The sequence below is a fragment of the Hippopotamus amphibius genome, chromosome 13 (assembly GCF_030028045.1).
Source record: "Hippopotamus amphibius kiboko isolate mHipAmp2 chromosome 13, mHipAmp2.hap2, whole genome shotgun sequence".
Taxonomy (NCBI): Eukaryota; Metazoa; Chordata; class Mammalia; order Artiodactyla; family Hippopotamidae; genus Hippopotamus; species Hippopotamus amphibius.
Window position 1 is genome coordinate 61,179,421 of NC_080198.1, and position 18,623 is coordinate 61,198,043.

The 18,623-nt window shown below is 34.4% G+C and overlaps 1 protein-coding gene across 19 annotated transcripts in view; it reads right to left on the minus strand.

Annotated features, from left to right (window-relative positions):
• LARP1B (La ribonucleoprotein 1B) overlaps positions 1-18,623 on the minus strand; it is a 124,958-nt gene that overhangs the window by 101,032 nt on the left and 5,303 nt on the right. For 17 of the 19 annotated variants that reach the window (XR_009048730.1, XM_057705141.1, XM_057705140.1 and 14 more), the window contains exons 2-8: positions 14,336-14,394; positions 13,529-13,588; positions 11,335-11,509; positions 8,459-8,599; positions 4,456-4,596; positions 4,061-4,226; positions 502-646 (exon numbers count right to left, since the gene is read on the minus strand). Coding sequence is in view for 18 of the 19 variants with exons in the window: in XM_057705135.1 (XP_057561118.1) it covers positions 502-646; positions 4,061-4,226; positions 4,456-4,596; positions 8,459-8,599; positions 11,335-11,509; positions 13,529-13,588; positions 14,336-14,394 (887 nt within the window). In the remaining variant the exon portion in view is untranslated. The remainder of the gene's footprint in view (positions 1-501; positions 647-4,060; positions 4,227-4,455; positions 4,597-8,458; positions 8,600-11,334; positions 11,510-13,528; positions 13,589-14,335; positions 14,395-18,623) is intronic. The other 2 variants (XM_057705137.1, XM_057705136.1) reach the window with 1 other exon arrangement.

The following is an 18,623-nucleotide window of genomic DNA, read 5'->3' on the forward strand; positions in this document are numbered from 1 at the left end:
AGCAAAGAGGGCGAATTTAATTGTATGTAGTTAGGGAAGAGAAAACCAAAAATGTTGAAAGCATTTCTACAACAGAACAGATGAGAGATTTAATAAAAGCATTAACAACACAACTATAAATACTATTTTAAATTAACTATCTTTATACAGGAAAAATTCTCAAAATTTTAATAATGGGAATACATGCTATTTTACAGTAACCTGAAGACTAAAGGATCAAGAACACCCAAGAATGTTCAGGTTTGTGTTGGGGTTCAACCCATCTAAGAAGGATCTGGTTAAAAATAGATGGAAACATCATTAGTAATTCTTTGAGGGGTTAGAGATTTATTTGGGTTTTATAAAATGGCAAAAAAGCCTTGAGATACAGTCTAAGCCTTAGGGAACTACAGATTGTTTTTGCTTTTTTCTTAAAATTGTTTAATAGACTTTATTTTTTAGAGCAGTTTTAGCTTCACAGCATAACTGAAAGTACAGACTGTTTTGTACATGAATAATTACCTCCAAAATGAGATTAAGGTTTGTAGTGAGAGCCTGAACACGGTGGAAACCAGCAATCAGGGAAATAGGCAAGAAACCTTGCTCGTCCATCTTTCTCCTGAGAAAGAAGTCCCGTTCCAAATTTTCTATACTGAAGTAATATTCACTGAAAAGAGAAATAAAGAAGTAAATATAAATCTCATCAATCTATTCAAACAGGAAATTAAAATATCTATTATTTATAATATCAATTGCTATAAAACTATTTTGATTAATAACATTATATACATTTAGTACAACATAGATAGGGTAAATATAACAGCAAAACCCTACTGTTAGTAATTTCTATTACACAAGTAGAAAGAAATTTAGAATACTATCTTCCCAAAATCTAACTTCTTACTTAGATCAGCTTTACCTAAGTATAAACAATTAACCAGCATTATACTTTAAAACAGTTCAATAATTAACTTTTTAATGAGTCAATTAAGTGAAAAATTTCACTTCAAAGCTACTTTAACTTGTTTCATTTAAACACTAAATACCAAAGTTTCACACATCAACAGACTGCCTTCTAACTTTTTCCCATAAATGAGAATAATGGTATATTGGAAGTATTCTTTGCCAAGTTTACAGAGTAGATTAGCTTGTTTTATAAATTGACAGGGTACTGATATTGTTTAATACTTCCAAACCCTAGCATTCAGCACAATGTTTAGTAAAAACTGAGTGAATACATGGGCACAGATGCACACACTCAACTTTCTATTTGAATGGTTCAAATCTCCCCCCTTCAAGAGGCAGAACTATAAAAGATTAAAAGTGAACAGAATACAGCTAAACAAAGAATATCTATAACACCATGAGGTATATACATGAGCAAAAAATACAGAAGCAACTTATATACCTTAATCTTCTCTCTAGGAAAATATAGAGAGAAGTGTACATGAACAAACTGTATAATCAACAACTACAAGTTCCAAGATATGAAGATAATATGAAGAATACATATAAAATGGCATTTGAGAAACCCATGTTTAAATTACAGCCTGCATTTAAAAAAAAGAGAACAAGGTTCTAGAGAAACAGAACAAGAGGATAAATGGGGGAAAATGTAGAAAAGAAAATAATACAAAAGAAATACATGACTTCAAATGATATGGCTTACAGTTTAATAATCCTATACTGTTTCTAAATCACAGAGCAAGTTTTCAAAGAAGGGTGCAAATTATGAGAAAGCATACCAGCTCATACCAGTTACCCTTAAGACTGGGTAACTAAAGATACCCTTGAAGTATTTAGGTCAAATTCTAACTTTGAAGAAATAATCATCTATAAATGAAAACTGGTTTTGAGCTACATTTCACTAGGTGGGAAAAAAAATCTTACTTCAGAAATGTAAATACCCAAGTTGTTTCTTTATACTCTGATATTTATCCAACTATCAAAGTGCAAAGCTCCCTTACATCAGTGAAACACAACTGACATCTCAATAACACTAATAAACCATTTTCTCTTCTTAAACACTGAAGAAAAAAATCAAAGTCTTGAAGAGAACATTATGATTTTTGTTGCACCTCAAAAACTCTTTTCATAGTGCCTGGCATGTGGCGGGCACATAATACACGTGTTCTGTTTTTTGTTACACTTCAAAAGCCCTTTCACAGTGCCTAAAATGTGGTACGCACATAATACATATGTTAAGTATGAAATTTTTAGACGTTAAGACATCTCATTTAACCACAAGTTAAAATTGTTCTTAGACAAAAACTTCTCTGAATAATTAGTAAGATACCTTTTTAATCTAGTACTCTGTGAAAAACACAGTAAATAAATTCATAAATCTAGTACTTACAGTATACACTTTTTAAAACTCCTAATGGGCTGCAAACCTACTTATGTCTAAATCTGAATTCCAAGAGACTATCCCAGTTAGAAATAACCAAGATCTTCCATTTTTAATATCCTGACATCAAAAATGTCAAATTATTAATATACATTTTCAGTTAAAATGATTAAGAGCTCAACCATCCATAATACAGTTAAGCCTCTTACTTCAAAATATTTTGCATAATATTCCACAAGTGCAAGAAGTTTTTCAGTAACTTCTCAAGGAGGAAAATCTAAACCCTAATGAATAAGCCTAACTATGCATGAGAAACCTTAAAGACAAAGTCAAAAGCATGACTCCTCAAATCCAGATGTCCACTGATCAAAGAATGATAACAGTAAAGAGCCATTCTAAACCTGGTGCTCTAGTATCTGCCAAAAACTACGCTGCTAAATAATAACAAAAAAAGGAGTCATGCCCAGTGCTGTGTCTGACATTTTGTTCGCTGTCCTAGGGGACATTTTCATGTCCTACCTTAGAAGCTCTGGATTCTACACTGCATGATTAGAAATTTTGTCAACACTGAAGTAGCTGTGCTCCTCCCCTCACTTGTATGAGCACAGTGGAGGCCGATTATCCTGACACAGAGTTGTATGTCCACTGTCAGGTCTCAGAAGGGACCTGGCAGCAAGAGTTACAAAAAAAGACAGGAATAGTGGTTTGAAGTTGATAGCCACATGCCAGGCACTTTCTGCCCATAAAAAGGCCCTTTTCTTCAGTGTTTGCGTCAACTGTAACAAAAGAAGCAAGAATAAAATAAATTGCTTCATATAGTAAGCCAATCAAATCCACCATGAAGGCATCCCAGAAAGACGCCAGGCTGATGATGTTGAAGAAATTATTTTCTAGTAATGGACTAGGGTCCATTTTCTTTTTAAAATAAAGGTGGATGTTTTAAAAATGCTTATGCCCTTTCAAAAATAGCCTTTTTCCTTCCCTTTATAAGGATAAAAAAAGTTCAAAGTTCAGCAAGTTAGTTATGCAAATCACTTGGGAACACTTTTTCTTACCACTATATAAACACACTACATAAATATACAAAACACCCTACACAATACTAATACACAGAGGGGTTATTTTTTGCTTAAAGAAAATAGAACAAACTAATATTCTCCTAAACTTCAACTTCAATATTCAGAAAGCAACTATTACAAGAACTAAAGTAAAAAGTCTAAACGAAAAAAAATTAGGTAGTCTCCTTTTATATGTGTCACAAAGAAAGAGAACTTAAACGTTAAAAGACTTAGAATTCTGAAACTAATTGTTAAGAAAGTCAGAAGATACCATTTTTTGCCATTTATGTTCATTTGCAAATTTTAATATAAACATTTATTTGTAAATAAGCTAAATTTCATTTGTTCAATTTCAAATATAGACAGTAGTTTTATATTATTATATTTAATCACTCATGCCATGACATTTTAACTAATATCCCTTAATCAGAGAAATACCTCAGGAGAGAAAGCAGGAGTCTTATATAAATAACATGAACCAAATATAAAATTTTTAAAATACTTTACAGGCACATGCTTTACTAACATTTCCTAAGAAACAAAATATAAAATACTATTAAAATCCTCTAATTTTACTAATAAACAGCTTAGAAAATGTGTTGTATTATCAGTGATGTTAAAGTTTGATACTGCAACAGATTTTCCTACCCCATCTGTGTATATCTGATTGACTTACATTTGGCGCTTAATATACTCTTTAAGCAATGCTTCTTCCACAGGATACACCTGTACACCTGTACCATCATCATAGTAATACATCATGCTGGTATTAAGTTCTGTTTGAAATGGTTGATCAGTCCTTTCACCATGTTCTCGATAACCATACGAATAATCAAAGTTCACTTGGTGTAATAAAGAAAAAGAAAAATGATCACAGATTGAAAAAAAATAGTGACTATAAAGAAAAATCCAAAGTGAAGTATTTCAAAGGGCAGCAAATACAAAACCATCTTTACTATCAGATAAGTAAAATCAGTTAAAACATTATATGGGATAGTGGGAAAAGCAGAGGACTTGCACACTTTTTTCAATGTTCACCTAATTTAACAAAACAAAAAAATCACGTCTTACATCTATTTCCTCTGCCTCGGCCTCTTCCCCGTCCTCGGCCTCTTCCTCGGCCTCTAAAGGAACCTCGGATATTACCACCCTCACTTCTCACACTGGAAACTTCATCTTGATCATCTCTCTTTTCTCTTTCACGTCTCCAACCTTTTTTAAAATAAAAATATTTTTATACATTTCAATTTGCAACTATAAATAACATGATTATCTTTATGAAACCATGGTAAGCACCCCTCCCTACGCTGTAACCAGTTATTAGTAACCAATCTTTCCTTAGAAAGATACAAACATAAGAGATTCCATAGGAATTTGTCAGACTGTCTCTGGCAAAAACGATATATTATGTACTGACATATCAAGAAGATATTCTGATAAGAAACATACTAAAGACAGTGAGATCGTTACAGTTTTAACTATACTGTTAAAAACTGAAGAAGTTTCAAGATAACTGAGTTTTGTACTATATAAAACTCTTAAAAAAACATTTCCACAAACAGGAATTTTTTAAGGAAAGGGTGTTTCTATTTAAGTAAAAGATGTTTCTTTTTAAAGAAAAAAGGAAATGAAAACAAAAACTGGGAGAAGATATCTGCAGCACAAAATAGAAATTATATCCAGAATACATACAGAATTCATGCAAATGTCTCTTATGCCCCTGTGCATTGTCTCTCTCTCTCTCTCTCTCTCTCTCTCCCTCTCTCTCACATGCATCCACCCACCCCAAGTCAATAGGAAATCATTAAAAGACCAGCAGGGCAAACAAGGAAATGCAAATAGACAATAAAAACAGTGCTCAGCTTCACTGACCTTGAGAAATGCAAATTAAGACAATGAAAGAATATTTTCTATCTGTCCCAGTCTGAAAAACATTTTAAGGTCCTATAATATCAGATTTGTTGTTGTTGTTGTTGTTGGTTTGTTTCTTTTTTGGCTTGTACTTAGCAGCATTCGAGATCCTAGTTCCCCTACCAGGGATTGAACCCGTGACCCCTGCAGTCCTGTAGTGGAAGTGCAGAGTCCAAACCCCTGGACCACCTGGGAATTCCCAATACCAAATGTTGACCAAGATAGAGAAGACAGAACTTTTGTATAATGCTATAGTAAAAACAAGTACATTTCAATTTTGAAAAACTATTTGAAACAATCAATGTAAAGGTATGTATACCCTAGAGACCAGGATTTTTCAACCATGGTATTATTGACATTTTGAGCCAGATAACTCTTTAGTGTGGGGGGCTGTCCTGGTTGGAGTTTTATAATTTTAAATTCAAATTTTGTGGACAATTGAGTAAATATAACTATTGACTAGGTTTTAGATGACATAGGGGAATTAGTGTTTGTTTTCTTAGATGCTGTATTTTCTTGGGACATCAGTGCTGAAGTATCACAATATCTGTAAGTTACTTTCAAATGACTCAGCAGATGGATGAATTAAAGATAGCAAAGTTACTAAATCTAGATGGTAATTAGACAGGGACTCACTGTACAGTGCTTTCACAGGACAATATGCCTTAAAAATTATCAGACTTAAAAAAGATTTCAGTAGAAAACTATAAAACCAAATGCTCAGGGAATTCCCTGGCGGGCCAGTGGTTAGGACTCCACACTTTCACTGCTGAGGGCGTGGATTCGATCCCTGGTCAGGGAACTAAGATTCTGCAAGCCGCATGGGGGGGCCAAAAAACAAAACAAAAAAACCCCAAATGCTCTGCCAATTGCTTCCACATATCCTCCTGCCCTCTTCTTTCTGAAACCTGAACAAATCCTGCCAAAATAATGTATCTAGGGAATGATTTTTAATGAAATACTATTAAATGAAAGACTGATGGGACGCTTTACGATGGATAGATAAGGCTAACAACATCTGAACCAATCAACCTTAACACAATCTGAAAGTAAGACACCCAGACATTTTATTCCTACCGCTGTGACATAAACACACTGTGAAATATTCCTATCAAAACAAACAAAAATAATAATAAACCTGATCCTAACCAAACCTCCAGTTATTATTAACAATTACACTTAGATAAGACAAAGGAATATGTTAAGGAGTATCATGATAAAGCATTTAGCAAAATTCAAAATATGGGAAATACCACAAAACATATGACCTAACAAACAGTAAAGGAAAGAAACACTGGTGGTAAGAATGTAAAATGGTAAACCAATTTGCAACAATTTGGCAATTTCTTATTAAGTTAAATATACATTTACCAGGGACTTCCCTGGTGGTGCAATGATTATGACTCCGCGCTCCCAACGCAGGGGACCTGGTTCAATCCCTGGTCAGGGAACCGGATCCCACATGCATGCTGCAACTAAGAGTCTGCATGCAACAACTAAGGAGCCCACCTGCCACAACTAAGACCTGGCTAACTAAATAATAAATAAATATTAAAAAAAAAAAAGACTCCATGTTTTCACTGCAAGGGGCATGGATTCAATCCCTGATCAGGGAACTAAGATCCTGCATGTTGCGTGGCGTGGCCAAAATAAAAAAAGAAAAAAGAAAACAAAAAAAAATTTATATATATGTTTACCATACCACCTAGCAATTCAGTCCTAGATGTTAACCCAAGAAACTAAGACATATGCCCACACAAAGGCTTATATACAAATGTTCATGGCGGCATTACTCGTAACAGCCAAAAACTGGAAACAAGCAAAATACCCACCAACAGAGGAATGGATAAAGGAGAATATCCATTCAACGTAAAACTATTATGCAATAAAGAGGTAGAAACTAATGATATATGGAACAGTACTGATGAATGTGAAAATCACTATGCTGAGCAAAAGAACATGAGAGGTTATAACTTATATCCTGTAGTTCATTTTACATGAAATTCTGAAATGATAAATCTGACAGAAAGGACTCATGGTTAGGGGACTTGACAGTAAATTTCAGTGTACTCTACTATATGTAATTATTAACTCAGTTAAGTTGACTTTTTATTGTTTTTTTTTTTTTTTTGGCACACGGGCTTAGTTGCTCCGCAGCATGTGGGATCCTCCTGGAGCTGGGATCGAACCTGTGACCTCTGCATTGGCAGGCAGATTCTTAACCACTGCGCCACCTAGGAAGCCCTAAGTTGACTTTTTAAAGGAGGATCCAGAAACCACCCAGAAGAGGCTCCCAACAGCCAATTCTGGGACAATTTGAGTATCAAATTAAATAATTATGGTAATGATTTCAACCAGTGAAAACATAAGAAGCCTTTAGTCCACACTGATAAGAACAGGAAGTTGATCTTTATAGTGGAATGCCAGCTAATAAATATAGAAGGAATGATGCAGTAAGACAAATGAGCATTTGCAACCATCACAGTAATAATCAGACAAGAATAAAAATCATCAAAGGAAACTAAAGCTCATATGGAAAGTCTGATGAAAAAACTGTTATTCCCATAGTCTCAAAGTCTCTCTCCACAAATTACATGTTAATTACCAAGGGAAAAAGGGTATCTTCTCAATAAAGAAACCTGGAGTACCTCATCTTAACCAAGTGCTCAAAGTTAATATCACCAATAATAAGATAAACCTATATCACATGTATTTTCAAGTTATACACTCAAAAAAAACCATTTAACTTTTGCAGCATTCCTGCCAAAAATTCATAACCCAAATCCAACCATGAAGAAACATCAGAAAACCCAAAGTAAGGTATAGCTACCACATAACTGCCCTACAGCCTTCAGAAAAAAATTATGAAAGAAAAAGCAGAACTATTCCAGATTAAAAGAGATGAAGGAGAAAAGACAACTAAAAGCAGTGTGTGAGCACAGACTAGATCCTGGAAAATAGAAAAAAACTGTAAAGGGTATTATTGAGAAATTCTGCCTATGGACAGTCACTTTGTATTACTGATCTTATGATACATACTCTGAAGGTAATCACGGTTAAAGGGGCACAATGTCTGGAACTTATTCTCAAATAGTTTATACTATACATTAAAACAATAAGATTAAGACTAGATTAGTCATTTTTCTCTTAGAATGCTACTTACTTCGTGTGTCATTTCTCCTATTATTATGTGAGGATTTATTTGCTTCAAGTTGACATCTTGAGCTATTCCGGGACCCTGGTCTTTCTTGACTGTCTGGTCTTACATCATCTAAGTGGAGTGGTACCCACTTGTGCTTATTAGCTTGAAGAAAAAATAAAATCATTTAATGACAATGCACAATTTTCATTAAAGCTTTGTAATTATGAAAGGATTCTAAATTTTAAATAAATGGAAGACTTAATTTGTTCTTAAAGGGATTATTTGCAGGGTACCAAAATGATTTTCTTCTGTTCCCCCAGCTCTTTAATAAACTTGTTTGGGTAAATAAGTTTCTAAAGCTCCCGTGAAAAGCCAGCGATAGAGTATCACTGCAATTCTTCTGCTTTTAAGTGAAATGCACACTCTTCTGTTTAATTCTGACAAATAAGCCATTAAAAAAATATTAAGTGTACACACTACTCCCATCTAATACTTGATACTTAGGTTTTAGAACAGGGTATATCTGATGAGTATTTCAAAGCACTTTCAAATCACTGCCTCAAATATTAATTTATCCAGCATTACTACTAATGAGCTTTTTCAAAATAAAGTACAAAATCTGTCTAGCTGCATTTGATAAATCTTTGTATAGCTACTACACATTTTCCTAATTTCTTAAGAGATACAAGCTTCTTACTGACTAAATGATAGTGTAATTAATTGTTATATTTAGTATAGTGAAATTCTGAAGATTACCTATTCATGAATTCCTTAGTTAAGGTTTCAAAATGTTCAGTCTTCTGCTCAGTATTTATTTCAATTAAAACCAGAAGACTCACAAAGGAAAAACTAACAAAGTAATTAAGGGAATATTAGTGTACTAATTTCCTACAAATACTGCAAACTACAGACAGATAAGGAAAAGAGAATATAGAAGATTCTAAAAACTAAAATCTAAAGTCTATACTATAGGGACTTCCCTGGTGATGCAGTGGTTAAGAATCCACCTGCCAATGCAGGGGACACTGGTTCTATCCCTGGGATCCCTGGGCCAGGAAGATCCCACATGCCAAGGAGCAACTACGCCTGTGTGCCACAACTACTGAAGCCTGCTCACCTAGAGCCCATGCTCCACAACAAGAGAAGCCACCGCAACAAGAAGCCCGTGCACCACAACAAAGAGCAGCCCCTGCTCGCCACCACTAGAGAAAAGCCCGCACACAGCAACGAAGACCCAATGTAGCCATAAATAAATTCATTAATTATAAAAAAAATCTATACTGTAAGTTCTATTAATGAGATTCTTTGGGCATAAACAAGCCCTCATTTTATTTTTTATTTATTTTTTTAAATAAATTTATTTAGTTATTATTTACTTATTTATTTATTGGCTGCATTGGGTCTTCGTTGCTGTGCGTGGGCTTTTCTCTAGTTGTGGTGAGCGGGGGCTACTCTTTGTTGGGGTGCGCGGGCTTCTCATTGCAGTGGCTTCTCTTGTTGCAGAGCACAGGTGCATGGGCTTCAGTAGTGGTGGCACAAGGGCTCAATAGTTGTGGCTCGCAGGCTCAGTAGTTGTGACACACGGGCTTAGTAGCTCTGCAACATGTGCGATCTTCCTGGACCAGATGGGACCCGTGTCCCCTGCATTAGCAGGCAGATTCTTAACCACTGTGCCACCAGGGAAGTCCCAGCCCTTGTTTTAAAGATAAACATGTGCTCTAAGGAGAGTTGATTCATGACCTGATTATATAAAACTACTCTAACTACAAACATCCAGATTTTAGTGTTGGCCAATCACTTTTAATTGAAACAACTAACAAGTAAGACAAATTTTAGAGCAGGATAGGTCTTGTCACCTGCATGACTTCTGGACAGTCAAAAAGACTACTAATGTATCAAAGGAGCACGAAAAAGGTTAGTGATTAAGTATTCAAGAAATGGTGAAATTTTCTTTTAACAACCACATGGTTGTCCTCCTGCCAGCCACCACTTTTGAGCAACTACCCTCGGCATACTGTATTGAGTGAGCCTAATGATTACCCTGCAGCTAAGCTTTACAGTATTCATTTAAAAAAATTCAGGTAAGTGCTCATTATATGGTAGGCTGTTAGTTCCATTATTAAAGAAGATGGTTGGCAACTACATCATCATGAAATGTCTCCTCCCGTGCCCCATCTCTTCCAAGAATTAAAATGCTTCAATGGCCTCCCACAGCACTTAAAATGCCAATTGCAAGTTACCAAGGCCCTGAACAACATGGACCTTGCCTACCTCTCCAATAGCATCCTCTGCCCTCTCCCCAATGTTCACTTTGCCTCAGCTACTGACCTTCTGACAGCTTAAAGAATTTTTCTGCCTAAAAACCCCCGAAGACACTTTTATTGAGACTCGGAACACCGAATGAGAATACACTTTTACCAGTGAAATCATAATCTGTCCCTAGACACACAAGAAGTTCCTAAAAGAATATGGAAAAGGATATAAAGACAATTCCTTCAAAGCATAATGAGGGAATGCTATCAAGAAAAGGAGTTAACCAAGATTGTTCTCAATTTTCTTAGAAAAATATTTTCTTCAAATTTCTTAAAAGAAAGCGAGCAGTTCCAATGGGAATTTAAAAAATAGTTATCATACAACTTTCCAAGAATATATCTACACCCACCTCTATAGGTGGAATTTCAATCCATTCTTACATAAAACAAGCCAAATGCAAAGAGGAAAGTCTAATAGTTCAGAAATGCTACAAAAGCAAGTCGGTTACCATTGCAGATGATATCCTGAAGAAACTCAAACTACTCACTGGTGACTACCAGCAATCAAGTGATTAAATTCAGTTCTTCATTACTACAATTCTCTTCAAAAGCTTAAAATCAAAATGAAGATATAAACAAACTAACCTCTCTTTCGTTGATTACTTGACTGAGCCTCATCCTCACTGACATTCTCACCAGGACCATCTAATTTTGTTTCCTGGCTTTCTTTGCTTTCACTGTTAGTTCTCTTTTCAACCTTGTCTTCTCTTTCTTTTCTATTTTGTGGCTTCTTATTTCCTTGGCTGATGACACTTTGACACTGCAAAAAGATTTTCTGAATGAAATAATTTTCATGAACAGTTTCACTAACATATCCAAAAATTTGTGGTAACACCATACCTAAATATTGCAAAACAAATGACAATTTTTATCAAAAACAAAAAACTACTTTACAAAAGTCACTGTTAAGAGAAAAGTCAAGCAAAAGACTGGGAGAAAATATTTGCTAAGTATCTGATAAAAGGGCTTATATCCAAAATATATAAAACTCTAAAATGCAGTAATAAGAAAACAAAAAGTTGAACAGACATTTCATCAAAAAGATATACTAATAGCAAACGTACAAATCAACCAGTTTGCAAGGCAGAAATAGAGACACAGATGTAGAGAACAAACATATGGACACCAAGTGGGGAAAATGGGGGCAGGGGGAGGAGATGAATTAGGAGATTGGGATTGCCATATATACATTACTAATAAGAAAAAAATATCAAATTGTATAATTTAAATATATGCAGTTTATTGTATATCAATTGTATCTCAATAAAAGTTAAAGAAAAAAAAAAAAGAACTCCTCTGATTCCCTTCCATCAAATAGGTGTAAAGTATGCAAAAAAAAAAAAAAAAAAAAGAAAGAAAGAAATCAGACACACCAAAAAATTCTCTATTTCTCCATGTGCTGCTGTTTGTACCAATTATAATTGGAATAAATTTCAACTGAACAAAGTGTAAAAAAAAAAAAGATATATACTAATGGCAAATGTACATGAAAATGCTCTTGACATCATTAGAAAAATGCAAATTAAAAGACTGACCACATCAAGTATTAGTGAGGATATAAAATAACCAGAATTCTCATACACTGCTAGTGGAATAAAAAGTTTGGTAACTTTAAAAAGTCAAACAAATAGCTACGATAAAATCCAACTATTCTACTCCTAAGAAAAATAAAAACATATATCTATGCTTTTACAAAACTTGTGTAAAATTTTGTACACAAATGTTTACATAGCAGCTTTATTCCTAATAGCCAAAAACTAGAATCAACACAAATGTGCACCAATAGGTGAATGGACAGCGTTATAGCCATACAATGAAGTACTACCCAGCAAATAAGAAGGAACAAACTACCAATACATATAAATAAATCTCAAAATAATTAAGCTAAATGAAAGCCAGAAAAAAAAAGTGCATACTATATTACTCCGCTTATATAAAACTGCAGAAAGTGCATTGTAAATCAACTATACTACAATAAAAATTTTTTTTTTAAATGTAGAAAATGCAAATTAGCTAAGTGACAGAAAGCTTATCAGTGGTTATCTGAGATGATGGGATTGGGGGGGAATGTGACAGGAAGAATTACAAATTAAGTTCATTATCTTGTTTATGGCAAAGGTTTCACAGGTCAAAGAGTATCAAACTGTACACTTTATATATGTGCAGGTTATTATGTCATTTATACAAAAATCAACCTACTTTATACAGTATTTAAACTACATACCAATAATTCTGCACAAATTACAAATAGCAAAATGTACAGTGTCAAATGAAACCATGTAACCGGATAACCATATATGCTACTTCTCTAAAAAGTCTTTTGACAGAGTATCTCAGAACATCTTTTAGAACTTCTTTCATATTTAAATTAAAAATCCATATACTGAACATCTCTTGATATGATATATATGCATATATATATAGGTGTATATATACAGTTAGGACTTCAACACATTGAAAAGATTATAACTCAAAGAAACCATATATAGAATACATTCTGAAACACAAAATGGGCTTCAATTAGACACATTATATTAAAAAGTAATCTATTTTCAAGCATTACAAGTGAAGCTGACAGCATGGTACCCCATCCTTTCCAAATATATAGTCCTGAGAATACAACCAGATCAAGGCAATGTGATGAATGAAATCAAGATATCTGAAAAACGGGTATTTTAATAATGTAATTCTCTAAGTTTGAGGCAAAATAAATTCTGCATGTTGAAATGAGAATACTTTCCCATTAGTTAGGAAAAAAAAGTCTTAAAACAATACTCACTTCAGTGCTTAATAATTCACTTGGTGTTGGCCAGTTCGCCATATCACTGAAATCACCAGCCTAAGAGATAAAAAAAGAAGTATGTCTGCACATTAGAAATTTTAAATAGAAAAAAATATTTCCTAAAAGTGAAAGCAATTTATTTATTTATTTATTTATTTATTTATTTTATTGGCTGTGTTGGGTCTTTTTTGCTGTGCGTGGGCTTTCTTTTTTTTAGTTGCGGTGAGTGGGGGCTACTCTTCGTTGTGGTGCGCAGGTTCTTCATTGCAGTGGCTTCTCTTGTTGTGGAGCACGGGCTCTAGGCAAGTGGGCTTCAGTAGTTGCAGCACATGGGCTCAACAGTTGTGGCTCACGGGCTCTAAAGCGCAGGCTCAGTGGTTGTGGCGCACGGGCTTAGTTGCTCCGCAGCATGTGGGATCTTCCTGGAGCAGGGATTGAACCCATGTCCCCTGCATTGGCAGGCGGATTCTCAACCACTGCGCCACCTAGGAAGCCCCTGAAAGCAATTTTTAAAATCACCTACATTTAATTATATGTAGGCATTTGCTAAATTAACGCAAAACCTCCACACAACACAACACAGCAAGAAGAATGTCTTACAATCCAACTTGTGGCAAAATTAATGTCCTTAACTGATAGACACAGGATAACAGAGGCACATGGGGATCTGGATAAAGGCTACAATTCTCTAGTATATTAACTTTTAAACTAACATCAATGATAGACTTAAAAGAGAAAAATACACACTAATCTCAGAGGAGTTCCTTTCAAAATAGTTAAAAACTATTTCTTGTCAAAACATACCTTGTTGGACTTCTTTGTCTTGAGTTTTCCTGCTTTTATAATTTTGGGGGAACTGAGCTCTAAAAAAAAAAACAAAAAACAAAAAAACATAGAATTGTGTTTACAACCACATCATTCAAAGTATTTAACAAAATAACAATTAAAGCAATTTCAGCATGTCAGTGTAGTCATTATTCAACAAAATCCAAAGTTCTGAGACTCAAATTCCTAACAAGAAATCAACTACATTTCAAATGTAGATTCAAAGTGGTCTTCAGTGTTCAAATCAAGAAGTAGAAAATATTAACAGTTTACTTACACTGAACTGACAGACCAATCCATTCACTAACAGAGTGTAACATGGAAGAATTAGAAATGTAACACATTTTAATACAGTAAAGTTAGTGAATCAATTCCCAATGAAATACATTTTCCTTTATATATCATGTATATATAAATACATTCACATGCCTCAAGGAGCATCCAGAATATAATTCAAAAGAGTTCAAATTATTTGTCCTTGAAAAACAAAGCTTGGCAACCGTAATAGATTGTATCTAGATCCAAGCCATAAAAAAATAAAACAGATCTATAAAAAGTTGTACAAGACTACCATGGTATCATCACTTGTTCCTATCTTGAATAAGAACATAATGATTGACAAATACACTCTCCAAATGAAGCTTTATGTCTTTTATCTTGATTCATTATCTAGTATGACAATTATCAAGCTAAACATGACCTAAAATATTAAAAAACAGAATAAACGTGGGATCTGCAGCTACAGAAAACACAGTAATTTAGCCAATCACGAATCTCATACATCATGGCAATGACCAATTCATAGACTAAAATAAAGCTATCTTTGAGTTAAAACCCAGAAACATTCAAATAAGATTTTATGAAAGGAAAATCGATGAAAGATGAAGACATCACCAGGGAATGGGCACAAAGGGATCTTGAATATTGTAGTAATTCTATTTCTAAAGCAGAATAGTGAGTACATGGTATTTGCTTTATATGTCTTTATACTTTAAGGACACCTATACATACATATGTGTATACATATGTGTAAATGTGCATAAGGATAAATACTTCATTAACAAAAATGAGATACAGAAAAAAATATGGACAGATAGGACAAAAAGGGGGGCAGGAAAAAACCTACTTTAACAAAAACAATATTTGTCTGAACATTACTAGAACTGGACTAAGATATATTCTGTAACTACCACGTATATTTTATGAAAGTTATACAGTATAGAACATTTGAAAGACTTTTCCCTCAACAAAGTAGAAAACATGTCCCAAAATATTACTAAGTCAAGTAAATTAAGTGCCTGGTAGTTACAAAACACAGCCTTATACAAACTATTTGATGTACTGGAAAGTATTTAGGGATAGGCCACACAAGTGAGTTTTATTACAAATCAGACATTAATAATCACAAAATTAAGATCAGAAATTTTAAAAATTATTCTGACCACATAAAAATAAAAATAAACTTTTTAACTTCAATATTAAACAAGTTATATACAAACTGAAAAATATTTGGACATGAGTTAATAATCCTTCTATTGCTTTTAAAAAACCAGTGTAGTCCCATACAACCCAGACACTGATTATAACCTCTAGCTAAAAGTAAGTAAAGAAGTTGGGAAGGTAACCCAATATTGTAAGTCAACTGTACTTCAATCAAAAGAAAAAAAAAAAAAAAGTTGGAGGGAATTCCCTGCTGGTCCAGTGATTAGGACATGACACTCTAACTGCCAGGGGCCCAGGTTCAATCCCTGGTTGGGGAACGAAGATCCTGCAAAACTGCACAGGGCAGTCAGGAAGGAAGAAACTTAATCTTTATTTCTTCACGGATTTAAAAATAAAAGGGAGTTTCCTGGTGGTCCAGTGGTTAAGACGTCACCTTCCAATGCAGCGGGTATGGGTTCAATCCCTGGTTGGGACACTAAGATTCCACATGCCTCGCGGCCAAAAATGCAAAACAAAGCAGAAGCAATAGTGTAACAAATTCAATAAAGACTTAAAAATGGTCCACATCAAAAAAAAAAAATCTTTAAAAAAATTAAATTAAAAAAATAAAAATGAAAGGAAAAGAGGTTATTTCCTTTTGGATTTTTGTTTAAATTTTAATCTCTCAACTTTAACTCCTCCTCAAGAAATACAAGGAAAAGAGTTCATTTTTAATTCTGTGGCCTCTATAATTCTGACATTTTATTGATGGAGCATCGTTAAGTATACACTGTAATTTGGATATTTATAGCTTATCAATACCGTAATTTATTCTCATTAAAAGCTTTTTGACAGATTATGCTAGTCAATGTGGTTGGATACTCTGGGGTAGTTAGGTGATTTTTTAATATTGGTTACTAAATGGCTCTTACAGTTAATTTATTTTGTTAAAAGGAAGGCTTTCCCGGAACATTCCTGTTCCCAAGTCCCAATTCCTCCCACAGAAACAGTAAGTTTCCCCATTAATAAGTTTAGGGAAAGAACTGACTTACAAAGCCAGCACACAAAAAGCAAGCATTCTGGTCTGCTCCTTCATGCCGTCAACTTCACAGGGTAGACTCCCCAACAGAGGTAGAAGGGGAACATGCAGTTGTGCAATGCCAACTGTGAACACATTTGTCTAATTTCAAGTTCAACATAAGGAAGTCCTTTGTGCTGCTCTTAGACCACCTCATCAACGCACTCTTTTTCGGTTAAAATAATAACAATGAGCTTTAAAAAAAATAAATAAATCTGAGTAAAAGATAATACCAGGGGCCAAATATGAAACGGAACTAAATTGCACTAAGAAATGTAAACTAAAACAGAACAGTTTCCCGTATCATTCTGACAAAAAAGAGAATACCAAACGTTGGCCAGACTATATAAACGGACATTTCTCTCATGCTGTTGGCATGAGTATGAAGTAACAGAATCTTTCAGGGCTAATCTGTCATTTACAGTGTATATACTTTTGCGGGAATTTCCTGGTGGTCCAGGGGTTAGGACTCCACGCTGTCACTGCCAAGGGCCCGGGTTCAGTACCTGGTTGGGAAACTAAAATCCCACAAGCCGCGTGGCCAGAAAAGTAATAATAATAATAAAATATATATACTTTTTTATTAGATAACCAACAAGGACCTACTGTATAGCACAGGGAACTCTACTCAAAATATAAACTACTGAGCCCGCATGCTGCAACCACTGAAGCCTGCGCACCTAGAGCAGGTGCTCTGCAGCAAGAGAAGCCACCACACTGAGAAGCCTGAACACCACAATGAAGAGTAGCCCCCACTCACCAACTAGAGAAAGCCCACACGCAGCAACGAAAACCCAACACAGCAAAAAAGTAAAAATAAAAATTAATTTTTTTAATTTTTTAAAAATTTTAAAAGAATTCTCTGATAACCTATGTGAGAAAAGAATCTGAAATCAAAGAATGAATATATGTATATATGTAACTGACTCACTTTGCTGTACAACTGAAATAACACAACACTGTAAATCAACTATAATCCAACAAAATTTGTAAAAATAAATTAAATAAATCAAATGTCTACACTTTTTAATGAAACAATTCCATTTCTGGGAAATTATCTGGGAATCAAGAAAAGGTGTAAAGATGTCTATAATGTTCACTGTAGGGACTTCCCTGGCAGTCCGGTGGTTAAGACTTAGAGCTTCCCCGAGCTTCCACTGCAGGGGGCACGAATCAATCCCTGGTCCCTGGTTGGGGAGCTAAGATACAGCATGATGTGTCATGTAGTGTAGCTTTACAGATAACTGTATTTAAATAAATAACCTCTAGGGAATTCCCTGGTGGCCTAGCAGTTAGGATTCCGGGCTTTCACTGCTGTGACCCAGGTTCAACTGGTCAGAGAACTGAGATCCTGCAAGCCATGTGGCACGGCCAATAAATAAATAAATAACCTCTACATTCAATAATATAGGATAATTATGTTATTGGTATATTTATACAAAATAATGTAACTTTTTAGAAATAAGACTAATCTGTATGTACTGACAAAGAAGTACATCTGGTGGAAAGAAGTTCACCAGATTTTAAGTGCAATTTTATACACACATATAGGACAGGAAAAACAAGCCTAAGAAAAGAATATTTTCATTTTCCCATATTCCAACCAAAATGGAGGAAACTGTCCTCCTGGCATGTCATTAGAAAAAAACCTAAGACTGAAAAAGAAAGCCAACCTAAAAAATTTAAAAATAAGGAGATTTTAATTAAAAAATTTCTCTTCTGACAGATGAAACCTAAGAAATTTAAGCTACCAGTGGCTTCAACTAT